Consider the following 13,752-nt stretch of genomic DNA (forward strand, 5'->3'; position numbering starts at 1 on the left):
AGCGACCGTGTACGTGTGTGTGTGCCACAAAGCGTGCGAATACGATTTGGCTCTGCGCACATCGTGGACGCACTCTGCAATGCAATCCACACACACACACATTTGATGCAGTACTGCTAGCAAGTACGTTCAGACAACGAGTGAGACACACCCAGAGGAAAAATGGTCTCAACTAATGCGCAAGCACAATCAAAAGGGCTTGAGAATAGCCCGCTTGCGCGGGTTGGAGACTTGGAGTCAGTGGCCAGATCGAGAGAAGAAGATTTTTTTTCTGTTTTCTTCAAGGGCAAAATGTCCTGGTATGAAGTGATTTCGAAATAACGTTGTAAAACGACAGAGTCGCCAGTGAAATGCGCTCTCTCAACAAACAACCCAGCCGGTGCACTTTTGTGAAAACAATCATGCGCCAAGCAGTTGCTCTGCAGTTTTTTCTAAGGGGTAGCGGAGCGACACACAGACATGACATCAAATATAGGTAAAGTCTATTGCTTTTTGTTCGTTTTAAGAGTCAATAAATGGTATTATAATTATTTGAATGTGTTGTATTTTGCAAATCAAGATGGCGCCGGGCACAGTCAGGTGACCTTGTTTTTTTCCCCTCAATACCAACAATAGTCAAAGCGAGAAACGGAAGTGAATGCTCCCCCTGAAATACGATTGGCTTGTTTGAACTGTAGGAAAAAGCGTGGGCCCGTGGTTGGAGTGTGCGATGTGGCAGTCAAGTGCATGTGACACAAACTTGTTTTTAATAAGACCAGTGGCTACTGGTAACTTATGGGCTCTGCCGTAGCGGTGCTCAGTTGTAATAACTGAAAAATAATTACGTCGATTTATGTCATATCACCTCTATTCGCTTTATATATATATCTCTATATATCACGCTATTATATGTCTTACAGGTTTGGCTTGTCCATTTTGTTATGCAACCGTCCCTTCGTTCTTGTTGAATTATTATGCTTCATCTGTTTAAACCATTAATACAATTTACATATCAGCGTTTATATAAACGGGACCAAATAATGTAAATCTTTCAATGCGGGGAATCCACTTTATTGTGACATGTAGTGAGATATGTTCACTGCCTAATCTAGACGAGAAGTAATAAAGATTTTTAGCGCAGATCGTCTCGGTGGTCGCCGCCGTGCATTCCCTCCAAAAGGGGGAGGGGTCGTGTTTTCCTGACGGTCCACCACCATCCATCAGTCCAAAGTGACTGTACTTACCTGGCAGGAAAACGCTTCAAGACAGAAGCAGTTTGACTAAATATTAAATATAATGCACAGCCCTCATTTACCCGTCCGTAGCATTTTATTTAACCAACACGTCAGTGTATTTCGAAATGTCCTTGTATTCCTATAACTCATATGTTCTCGTCTAAGTGTAGATAAATCCAATCAAAACAAAACGACCATAACCCTGCTTAGTCTCTGGCGCCTTCGACAGTTCGGTTGATTTTATCGCATAGATGTCACCCTAAAACAGATTCGCTGGATCAACCTAACTGTCCCTGTAACCCCACCTAGCTTGTGATCGAACGCTGATTGGTCGCCAGTGTAGTTGTGAGCGTTTTCACATTTCATTCCGCGTTTCTAATTGGTCGCCGGTGACGACAATCCCACACCCAACTCCCACCCACTGGGGCATCATGTTTGTGAGACTCGCAATAGCTAGTTTGTTAAGAGGCTATAGCTGAATGTGCAGCAAAGACTCCAAGTCTAAACTGCGCTCTTTGGTTTAAATCACTCATTTAGAGTTCAATAACATGGATATGAAAAAGAGAATTCACCTGGAGTTGCGGAACCGGACGCCGTCAGACGTAAGCATCTTTATTAATTGCTGAGTGATATGATTTTATTAAAACTGTTGGTTAGAGTAGTTCTGCGTGGATGGACAACGCTAGATGTGCACGCGTCAAGTTGATGTCTTGAATGAAAAGTTTGCGGCGACTTTGTTACAAGCCTAGAGCCTCGGATGTTGTTATCTCAGTATACCTACACACGGCCCATAAGTTTATCAGTTTTACTGGTTATTTTATTCCCAACTTTCGGGAGATCTTTTGATGATGCTGTGGTCGGAAACTGCAAGAGCTCCATGCATTCAGTGTATAAACAAGGGAAGCGGCGTGAGAAGCCATATTTGTAACTTTGTAGCCCCTGAACGCGCCCTTTTCCTTTGCATCCTCAGTGCTGCAAAAGTCGCCTGCCGTCAGTTCATGCCTCTCTCACACTTTCGCACATCCATTTTCAATTCAACATTCATACTTTCCCGTCACAGTGGTCGTTGACCAGTTCGGTAACTTGTTGTGGGACGCATTTTGTAAATAGCTGTGCAGACGGTTTGACAGATAGCTTGCGATAAACGCGATCGGTCAACTAAATTTCGTGGCATCTCTCCAGCTAAATGCTTTTAAATTGAAAGCATTTACATTTCCCAATCGAGGAAAGTTGTGTAAATACTTAGGCGGGATCTTTTCGTGGGCTTTTGGCACGTTAGTGATAATAGTCTCCTATTTGATCTAGATGGGAAAACGAGCGCATTTGTTGTTTGATAGGAGTATAGAAAGGATCGCGTCACATCATATCTAGTTGCGTTAAGGTGCCCAAACCTATTTAAAACTGCATTATATGTCGACGACATTGCCAGAATGCAAAGACCAAATCGACACTCTCTTCTTCTTAAATATCCCCTGTGTTTTTCTTAGTATATATCAATTCTCACAAGTGTAACTACGTTCTCTGATGAATTTATTGCAACGTTATCAAGGTCCCTGTTATTGCCCCTTTACGCATACCCAAGTACGCTGTAATAGAGCTCGTAATTAAAATGTCATAACCGTATTCCGAGCACTTCTGTGCGTCTCAGCTGGCGGGATAAAGAGATTTCCAGCCCGTGTGGCTCTGCTTGTTATTTACATGGACTGGGCGCTTATGTGAGCGCTACGCAACTTGAAGCTGCGCTGCTCTAGTTGCAAGATCTAGGACAAGCCGCCATTTTAACCAGCAACAAAGACGCACGATATTTAATCGAACAGAGAGAATAGTTGCCTCCGTCTCTTTCATTTGAACCGACCAGAACTGTTTAATATAGGGAGTCGAGCGTCTGTGAAGCCGGACATTTTATCTTTATTCCCTGAAAGTCAATACCTTTCGCTTAAAGAGCGACTCGTTGCATTATCATGCGCCTCAGTCTCTGCCCCTCCTACTCGTGAATTCTTGGGTCCGTCCTCGTGTCTTTGCTCTTCCAAGACAATGCAATGAATTTGTGTAACACCCAGGCTATCGTTTACGCGTCTTTACTTTGCTGTTCGAGCACACACGCACGCACTGTAGTAAAAATGCTCGACCCAGAGGATAACAATGTACGCCGCTTGTTGCGGAGTCAGCCATTTTGTTGGATGGGGAGTCAAATGTGAGATTTTGTCAAAGCACCGAAACATGCCCCCCTATCTGTTACCGTAGACCGCATGCTGAAGTAAACTTTACAATTGAATGGCGCCCGATTTGCGACGTGTTTATTTTCTCTTTATTTTCCTTGCTCTAATTTAAGGTATTCATCTTCTGATAAAAATGAGCACTTGTTTTATTTGTTGATAACAATGTAAACTATATAAATAAGGAATTTCCATATTTTTACGTTTTTTTGTTTTGTTTTGGTGGGTCAGCACAATAAAAGTGTAAACATACAGTGCTCTTTTGGCATGCTGCAAAAGTTAAAAACAGCTCTTGTGTGAATGAATTTAAGTTGCTTTAACCACCATGTCCACCTTCTCATTGATTTGAAGTTGCTCATGTAGAGGCTATTACAAATGCTGTTTTCATGAATCATAACATTTAATCTCTTGTTCATCTCATATGCCCTTTAACAGGTGAAAGAGCTTGTGCTTGACAACTGTCGGTCAAATGAGGGCAAAATTGAGGGCCTCACTGATGAGTTTGAGGAACTGGAATTTTTAAGCACAATCAACGTAGGCTTGACATCAGTTGCCAATTTGCCTAAGCTTAACAAACTCAAAAAGGTAATAAGCAGTTTTGTGTCTATTTTTTTCAGAAGTATATATAAAAAAAAAATATATATATATTCAGGCTGTTAGTTCCCCCCCAGTCTTATTAATATGGCACTGAATCATGTTCTCCACAGCTCGAGCTTAGCGATAACAGAATCTCAGGTGGTCTGGAGGTACTGGCAGAGAAGTGTCCCAACCTCACCCATCTCAACCTCAGTGGCAACAAAATTAAAGACCTCAGCACCATCGAACCCCTGGTAAGCTATATTCTTGTCATAGGAGTCGTATCCTATTTTTCTTTTATATATATATATAAAGTAAAAACTATGTATTATTATTGTCATTGTTTTGACCTCCTGTCCTTTTCCCAACAGAAAAAATTGGAAAGCCTCAAAAGTTTAGACTTGTTCAACTGTGAGGTGACAAACCTGAATGACTACAGAGAAAATGTTTTCAAGCTGCTCCCTCAGCTGACATACCTCGACGGCTATGACAAAGAGGATAAAGAAGCACCAGACTCTGATGCTGAAGCTTACGTTGAAGGCCTAGATGATGATGAGGATGATGAAGATGGTATGTTTCTAAAGAGTTGGGCTGATAATGTGCTTCAAGCTGCATCATTTTAAAAAAAATTCGTTTAAGGAATTCATTTGTCATTGACCTAATTTTGTCTGCAGAGGGAGAAGAGGAGGAGTATGATGAAGATGCAGCTCCAGGGGATGAAGATGAAGAAGAGGGGGAGGAGGATGATGAGGAAGAGGGAGAAGAGGAGGAAGAAGAGGACATCAGTGGAGAGGTTAATGCTGGAAGAAAATGTTGATTCCTTTTTTTTTAATCAAAATATACAAACATGGTATAAATTTGTGCCTTTTTCTCACTTTTAGGAAGAGGAGGAAGAGGAATTAAATGACGGCGAGGTAGATGATGAGGAAGACTTTGGTAAGTGAATAGATTAAAACCACAGTTAATACAATAAAGTGTTACCACCTGCGAACTGAATGCTGATAAGCAGGGTGAGAATAAGAGTAAACAATTTGTGTTGTGTTTACAGAGGAGGAACGGGGTCAGAAGAGGAAAAGAGAACTGGATGAGGAAGGGGAGGAAGATGAGGACTGAACATGGACTCTCCCCCTATCCCCCCCTCCCCCATTGTGATCTGACCGTTTAACCCCTGTATATCTGTCCTATTGTCACTCTTCGATGGTTTGGGGAGGTATTCAAATGGTAGGGGGTGGGGCTAGTATAAACGAGGACACAGTTTAAATATTTGTTTTTAGCTTTTTTGTTGTTGATGTTGTTGTTGTTGTTTTTTGGTTTGGTTTGTACTTTCAGTTTGATTCCCTTCATTTTCTCCAAAAGCTCTTCAAATGGCTGACAACACAGTGTGGAAATTTATTATTGTTGGAAAACAGACCAGTATGCTCTTGTAATTTTTTCCCTGTCTTTACTGTTGATGCCTAAATGCTGGTGATGACTTGTGTATTAAAAAAGAAAAAAAACAACCAAAAACCTTTTAGAAGTGCATGGCTGACTCTATTTTAAAGTTGACTACTGGATTTCAAGGAAGAACATTTTCTAACCCACTTTTTTATTGCATCTTTTTTATTTGTGTATTTTTTTTTTTTTTTTTTTTGGGTGTTTTCATCATCATCCCCACCACCACATGACGTGCTGTTTAGGCATGAAGAACACATCATGATGTCTGCTTGGACATGCACAGTTCAACCTCTCAATGTGATTTTTATTTTATTTTTAATGTTCAGAGCTGAATGTCTGCCCTTGTCAAATGAGTCCTAAACCCCTTCTCCCTTTGTGTGGATAGTTCAGAGGTTTCTGTTCTTTGTAAATAATGACCAAATATATTTTTTTTCTGATTCCCTTTGATAATGGCAGACATTTTCACAAATAATCTCAGTTGTAACCATTAACTGTAATAAAATGAATGAAAATGCAAGTGGTTCTATGGTAATTTGAAATATCTGTTCTGACTGGCACAGAAAATCCATATATTGTAATTAGTTGTGATTATATGATCAATAGATTGTTTTTGAGTCTGGTGCAGAAATGGCTAGTGTATATCATCTCGCCACTGAATATTTCGGATTAATTGAATATATGAAGTGAAATTGCATTGTGAAGCTCAGGGAAAATAGCTTGTATATTTTTGATGATGCGTAACTGGATATTGTGTAAATATTCAGAAGCGTCATGCCAATTATTTAAATAGAAAGCATACGCAATTTTAACAGCTGTATCCAGTTGTCAGATCATACTGATTGAAGTTTTTACATGAATAAAAGTCAGCATTTTTGTTCAAATGAATATTAACTGTATATGCATGTGCTTTGTTAACATGAAAATGAAAGCATTGCATACAGTGTAACTAAGGTGTCTCAGTCTGTGGGGACAGATTGTCATATTTTTGTTCAAGAATGTCAGGTAAATTAAGCTATAGTCTAGACAGTTGTATTTTATGCACGTTAACGCTCTAACTCAGGAAGGGGTTTTTACTTTGAATGCAATTACCCTTAGTGCAACATGCTGTAGTTTAGTATAAGCTAATCATAATGAATGGTGAAATACAGAGTAGTGATTACCTATTAATGTTACTCATTTTAATCAAAGACAAAGGTTAGCCTAATGTCTTATCTCATAATTCTTCAGGCACTGTCAGCACGAAATATTTCAACATTAATTGTGTTTGTGTAGGCAGTGAGCATCTTGTCTGACACCAAAATGAAGGGGCTCAAGTTAGTACAACATAAATATTCTGGCACCTCGCAATGTGAACATCTTATTACCCACTTCACCTTAACATCCAAAGGGATACACAGTGTATTGTAAGGTATGATATTGGGAATGTACAGGCCACATAAACACACTATTCCTCACATTTTTTGAGGCCCCATTTAGGTAGGCTAATATTTTTACTTATACCACATGCTAGGATATTATCTAAGGACTACTGTCAGTGTTTGAACTGCTCATTAAAGGGATAGTTCACTTTGAAATAAATTTTTGGTATGTTTTAGCTTACCTCAAGGGCATCCAAGATGTAGGTGTCTTTTTTTCCGCAGTAGTTTAAATTTTTATATTTTTAGGTCAAACCGTTCTTGTCTGTCAGTCATATAATGCAGGTCGATGGTCACTGTCTCAAAACACAAGCACAGAGTCCAAATTAAAACAATTCCCCGTCGTCCAAATTAAACAATTCCCCATAGTAAGTACACATTGATGGCCTAAGACATGAAACGAGCGGTTTGTGTGAGAAAACGAACAGTATTTATATCGTTTTTACCTCTTATACGCAGCCATGTCGAAGTGATCTGATCTGACGTGTACGCAGACTGGTGCATAGATATATACACTAGATGTCGCCTTAAAGACATTCGTTCCAATGAACTGCCGTAGACAAGGCGACATCTAGTGTATATATCTATGCACCAGTCTGCGCACACGTCAGATCAGATCACTCGGACATGGCTGTGTATAAGTGGTAAAAACTATATAAATACTGTTCGTTTTCTCACACAAACCGCTCGTTTCGTGTCTTAGGCCATCAATGTGTACTTACGATGGGGAATTGTTTAATTTGGACGACGGGGAATTGTTTTAATTTGGACTCTGTGCATGCTCTTTGAGATAATGACCATAGACCTGCATTATATGACTGACAGACAAGAACGGTTTGACCTAAAAATATCAAAATTGAAAAAAAAAGACACCTACATCTTGGATGCCCTTGAGGTAAGCTAAAACATACCAAAAATTAATTTCAAAGTGAACTATCCCTTTAATGCGTTAGCAGGATGCTGTGTGTAGTGTTTGCTTCATGGCAAGTGTAGTGTAGGCCTATGTGCTATCCATACACATGCGCAAGATTGTGGCTTCACTGCCCCCTAATGGTAGAATTCTTGAAATGCGCTCAAAACGCTCTATTACTATGCAATAAAGCAGGAGCAGCTGCTGGGGTTGTCTTGTTGTATAAGGCAAAATATTAGAAAAAATATATTAGTATTTTAATTAAATAGCGACAAACACTCACAGAGGAGGAGCTTTGCTTTCCGTGCTGGTCGAGCGAGGTTTGAGAGCTTTCAGGAATCAAGTGATCCGTTTTACCAATGATAAGAATTTAACACATCAGATCATGGGTGGCCCAGTAAGTATGCCATTCAATTTTTAAAAACGATATTTTCCAGTTTGTTCTGGGCAAAATAAATGTGTTCATATAATATAATTAATAGGTTAACCTTTACAGAGCAGTGCGCATTGAAGCCTATAGTGTTTTGTGGCGCATTATATTTGCCCACAGGGAATTTGTCCACTTACAATAAAACATTTAAAAGCGCTTACATTAAAAATTCTAAGCGGAATACAATGCATTTTACAAAAATTGACATCCAGTCTAAAAAGCAATCTGTATAATTAAGAGGTCAAATGTTTGAATATTATATCAGGACTGAAAGGATAAATTCATTGTTACAAGCTACAAACCTGAAACCCAAGACATTTAATTTAAAAGTAAGAACTGAAAACTGAAAGTCAATAGGTTTAATTTAAATGTTAATAAAAAATAAAAACAATGCTCCATTATGCTTTGTAAACCACAGACAGTCTTTAAAATAAACAATTACCTTTCAATCATCTTACTGAATCAAAAAATTTAACAATTTGTTGTCTTTCTTTGAACCTTCCTATGAAACTACAGTGTAGGTCTCTAATACTACATCTAGGCTAATTCATTTCATGATTGGATTTTACAATTAGTGGATTTTTTCCATCCGTATATTGCAAAAGTTTATTTAAATGAAAAAACCTATTTGAATTATATAAGCTATTACTTATATAGACTGACTTGAACATACTTCACACTGCACAATGTGAGGAGGATCTAAATTATGTGAAGAAACAGAGTCCCCAACTTATATTAGTACAAACTCGAAACTTCAGGACTCAGGAGCATGTCAGTTGGGTAAAAGTCATCTGTCGAAAGATTGCTGGACTGTGGTGCTTGAGTTTCTACATTAAAACAGCACTGTGGGTCATATCCTAATGATGCAATAGAACTAGTGTTTACATGAGATAACAGCTTGATGGGTGAAGCATGTCTGTTTGACCTTATTAAAACACTTGTTTATCTCTATATGGAGTTTATTAAGCGGTTTAAAACAAGGGCTAATAGCACAAAGGAAAAAATAAATGAAATAAATAATTCTAATATTTAAAGTCTACAATTATGAGATGATAATGCAATGAATATCTTGTACCAAAATCAATCCATATAGGGAGAATCAATCCACTGCAGGTAGACTGGCAGTGTGACTGAAGATGGGAGACTTTTCACAGGGTAGCCTAAGTGAATCATCAGTCCAATAAAGTCAACTTAGCACACTGCAGCTGTGGGGTCAACACTGAGGGTCAGAGTGAAACACTGCTTTATGAAGACAAGCGCTTGGTCTCCAGTGGTCTTGAAGGAAGGATATTTGAGTGTTAGGAAAAAGGAAGCCCATGTGTTTCAGCAGCGCTGGGGGCTTATAGCTAGTGTGTCACTTTAGGAGATCAACAGAAACAGCACAGATCCCACGTCAAATGCTGCTACCATTGCTGCTGCTGTTGTTATTGTTGTTGATGTTTGGGCTGTTCCTTAAGTTATTGAGCTCCAGCTCCAGCTGTCTGATCTTAATGTCCTTCTGCGCAAGTTCGTCCTTCAGTCGGCGCAACTCTTCCTGCTGCCTGAAGAACATCCGCAAGAGCTGCAGAGCACAACGCAAAGGGTTATACAGATATGTGCTAAATTGTCCTTTCAACAACCATATTAAATCTTAACAGAATCATGGTAACACCTCATTCTCTGTACGGGGAGGCACGTTTTCTAGCAGGTCAATCCCATTGACCACTCCACCCTTCTTCTCCTTCACTGGTGCCTTGAACACCAGCTTGTTGGGTCTGTTGTAGCCCTCTTTTAAGGACATGAGCACCGGACCTAGATGTGTACATGCATACAAGGATTAGCTTAATTTCAACCTTTGTCTTCAAATATTTGTATTCTGAAGATAACTGCAGGTCTTTACCTCGGTTGATTCCACTGAGCCACTCATCAGCAGACAGAGCAGGTTCTGTCCCGGGAGTCATGGGATATATGTCCTCTTGATAGGTTTCAGACTGAAAAGAAACGGGGTGTTCATGTACTGTTTTTACACTATTAGCATTAGGTGATAATAACAGTGCTCTGGATAGGTAAATGTTCAGTCTAAACAACTACTTGGACTCCAGAGTGTCACAGAAAGCACACTATTGCCACTGTGTTCATTGTGCAGAGCACTTAAAGGTGCTGTAGGACATCTGAGGAAATGCTCTAAAAGCGTACGTCCCACCCTCCCTGCAAATCACCGTCTAAAGACACGCCTCCTGAAAGCATAGAGACAGAGCGTATTTAGGCCACACCCACACCGGGGGGGAAAACAATCAAACCGCCTCCATTGACTTTGCATTGCGAGAGGCTGCCTCCTTGTCATTTCTTGCTTCTAACAAAAGACAGAAAAATGCCTAAAAGCTGCTGTGTGACAAGGTGTACAGCAAACAAGCTAAAAAACCCAGAAATAAGTTTTATTAGCTCCCGACCCCAAAAAACGAGTGTTTAGGACATAAAAGTGGATACAGACAGTTGAAACAGAGCATCACGTGTCTCATTACTCTGAGAACTAACGTACACCCGCTGGAGGAGACCGTAATCGGCTACACAGGATAGTTTATCTTACAGAAATATAATATATAAAACTGACATTTGGATATTTGACTCACCAGTGACTAAATGTTTAACTTACTGCACACGTAGTGTATTTTTAGTGCATACTGAGTGTCAGGATCCCACAAATTACCCATTCGTTCCAGCCTGTATCCACTTTTATGTCCTCAAACGCTCGTTTTTTGGGGTCGAGAGCTAATAAAAACTTATTTCTGTTTTTTTTAGCTTGTTTGCTGTACACCTTGTCACATAGCAGCATTTAGGCATTATTCTGTCTTTTGTTAGAAGCAAGAAATGACAAGGAGGCAGCCTCTCGCAATGCAAAGTCAATGGAGGCGGTTTGATTGTTTTCCCCCTTGGTGGGCGTGGTCTTCAGATTATGACGCGATGCGCTCTGTCTCTATGAACACGCACAGCCAAGAAGACCGGAGACAATGTTACTGCAATACATTATGTGTCATTCACCGGTGAGAAAACTTTACAGTACAGACAGTGAGTAACAGTACTACAATACCAAACGTAAACAAATTCTTAAAAACAGAATTAGAAGCAGCAAGTTTTCAAATTGTTTAGCTAGAAAAACTTTTCAGTGTGTAATCATATTTCTTGCATGATGGTTTCCACGATGTGAGTCTGCTTGGCTCAGATGAAGATATAAAGATCGTAGATCCTTTGCCATGGCCACTTGTTGTCGATTCAGAAGGAAAGTTAGGTTGTTGCTGCTTGCCTGCCATTCTCGCTCTGTCTGCACAGCGTTCGTGAACGCGCTGATGACGAACAGCCTGCGCAGTGGTATGCAAACACACATTGGCCGACAGGGAACACATGCTATAGGACCGTTTGGACCGAACGCAACGATTGAACGAACATTTTATGTCGCTTCCACAGTCGACATATATTTATAAAAATACATTTAGACCCTTTAACAGAGTGATTGCTAACAGGATATGAGGAGACTTTCAACCAGCAAAAAAAAATTATAATTCTGCAGAGAATCACCTATGGCACCTTTAAGGTTGCTTCAGGACGTGTGAATGAAACCTTTGGATGAAAAGGAAACTCAGTATCTGAGTAAAATTATTCCCAGGTAAAATAATAAGGCATGACCGTATTCTTACAGGTTTATGTGGGTTTGCTGTTTTTTAAGGTTTCTGCTACAAATAAAACAATTAGCAAATGCTTTGTGTGCGAGTAAAAACAGGGGTTTTCAAAACTTTTAATGCCTGGGACTCTGAAATATGATGATCCCCTTAGCTAAGGTATACAGACTAAATATTATGTGATAAAATAGCAAATGTGTTGATTCCAATTTTTTTTTCCCAATTAATATTAGCTATATATTCATTTTACTAAAGTAAAAAAAAAAAAAAAAAATGAAATGTTAAACTGCTGGCGGTGCAACAACCGATTTCTCCAATATCATGAATGATAGATGTGGGTTGATAGATTTCAGGACCATTTGCACTGAAAGAAGCTGGCACTGGATTTATTTGGGTGTGTGTAGATTTAAAAATTGTGGGGTTGAGTGGATGCTGTCCTTCCCACTGTTTGTGAAGCCTAAACAATAATGGGCCAACCCGCCACTGCCCATTCTGTCCAGAGCACAAAAACACACATGCTGTGTCTCACATTGAGGTTATTACACGGCTCACTACTCTCATCTCACTGAGGTGGCAGTTACACCAGCAACAGAGAGGTGATGGATTCCTCCATCCTGTCAAATGGCTTCCTTAAAAAAAAACTATTACCTGAGACCTCATACAAGGGATGTGTCTACTGTCTAGCACAAATTTCTCTCGTCCTTCAGTGGAACCCTCAATGATTCATTTAATTGGGAACCGTGGACTGGGAACTAATATCTTCATGGTGCTTATGCTCACCCTTCTAGGTACGATCATAGAGATTGGCTCAATCAGGCCCTTCAGAGTCACCAACTTATAAAACCTGAAGACTTCACACGCTCCTACGTCTAGTCCATGCTTCGGCATCACTCCTATCAGAACACACATGAGAAGTTGAACATTAGACACTAGTCATTGGCATGCTTATTGTTGGTTTTGTCTTGATATGGACGAGATCATAACACAATACATATCTGGTTTATTAGAGGAGAAACTACTAATTAAATAAAAGTGCTATCCACTTAAAGGTATACTTACAAAGTTCCAGTTTTAACCCTAGACTGCATAAAGATAGGGTGTGATTCTGATTATTTTTGTCAATAAAAATAATTTCATTCCTTGATATTCCTTACATTGCTCATAAAAGCTTTATTATATACATATATATATTTTTTATATATTTTGAAGTGAATAAATGATCATAATTAAAATATTTAAACATTTATTTATAAACAAAATCTTAAATGATTACATTGAAAACTGAGATAAAACCTTTCTATGGAAAAAAACTGAATCCAATATGGGTCATTTTGACCTCCTTTATAAATTAAAAGTGTTTTGGGGTTTCATTATTGTTTGTTCGTTTATTTATTGCATTCAAGGGTTCATTTTGAAAGTTTTTTTACTCCATTTTACAGAGGTTGCTGGTATAGTGTGATCACTGAATGGTGAGAATTTGAGTTTTACCGAGGCCTTTCTGTGGTGCAGGAGACCTGAACTCCATGAGATATTGCAGGTAGGGCTTCTCCAGGGTGATCTCATAGTACCGGATGTTCCCATCACCCTACAATTACACCATCTTAGTCAGTTCAAAGACAATTACTGTTTTTTTCTAAGGTGATCATTTGTGATGGCAGTATCAATGTGGCTTTTCAGTATTTGGCTGAACATTTTTATATCGATTTTTATATCTAACATACATAACCGTTCAACAGTTTGGGGTCGGTAAGATTTTTTTATGTTTTGTCTCTTATGCTCAACATATGATCAATACAGTAAAAACAGTAACTGAAAGTTTGAGTTTTCTGAAAGGCACTATATAAAATAAACAAAATTATTATTAACATTATTAGTACAATTTACAAAAACTTTTCAATTTTAAA

General features: G+C 39.1%; 2 protein-coding genes across 3 annotated transcripts in view; one reads left to right on the plus strand and one right to left on the minus strand.

The window, feature by feature from the left end:
- Positions 1 to 1,637: 1,637 nt before the first annotated feature.
- Positions 1,638 to 5,957, plus strand: anp32a (acidic (leucine-rich) nuclear phosphoprotein 32 family, member A). The gene is made up of 7 exons (XM_082162284.1): positions 1,638 to 1,816; positions 3,866 to 4,015; positions 4,138 to 4,260; positions 4,378 to 4,576; positions 4,681 to 4,799; positions 4,888 to 4,942; positions 5,055 to 5,957. The coding sequence occupies exons 1-7, from the start codon at positions 1,763 to 1,765 to the stop codon at positions 5,117 to 5,119; spliced, it is 765 nt and encodes a 254-aa protein (XP_082018410.1). The 5' UTR covers positions 1,638 to 1,762; the 3' UTR covers positions 5,120 to 5,957.
- The window catches only part of coro2ba (coronin, actin binding protein, 2Ba), a 45,232-nt gene continuing 37,079 nt past the window's right edge, over positions 5,600 to 13,752 (minus strand). For both annotated transcript variants that reach the window (XM_082162275.1, XM_082162276.1), the window contains exons 8-13: positions 13,337 to 13,433; positions 12,629 to 12,741; positions 10,075 to 10,165; positions 9,847 to 9,986; positions 7,790 to 9,756; positions 5,600 to 6,983 (exon numbers count right to left, since the gene is read on the minus strand). In XM_082162275.1, coding sequence (XP_082018401.1) covers positions 9,589 to 9,756; positions 9,847 to 9,986; positions 10,075 to 10,165; positions 12,629 to 12,741; positions 13,337 to 13,433 — 609 coding nt within the window. In that variant the 3' untranslated portion in view covers positions 5,600 to 6,983; positions 7,790 to 9,588. The remainder of the gene's footprint in view (positions 6,984 to 7,789; positions 9,757 to 9,846; positions 9,987 to 10,074; positions 10,166 to 12,628; positions 12,742 to 13,336; positions 13,434 to 13,752) is intronic.

This window comes from Leuciscus leuciscus (genome assembly GCF_965113295.1).
Source record: "Leuciscus leuciscus genome assembly, chromosome: 2".
Lineage (NCBI taxonomy): Eukaryota > Metazoa > Chordata > Actinopteri > Cypriniformes > Leuciscidae > Leuciscus > Leuciscus leuciscus.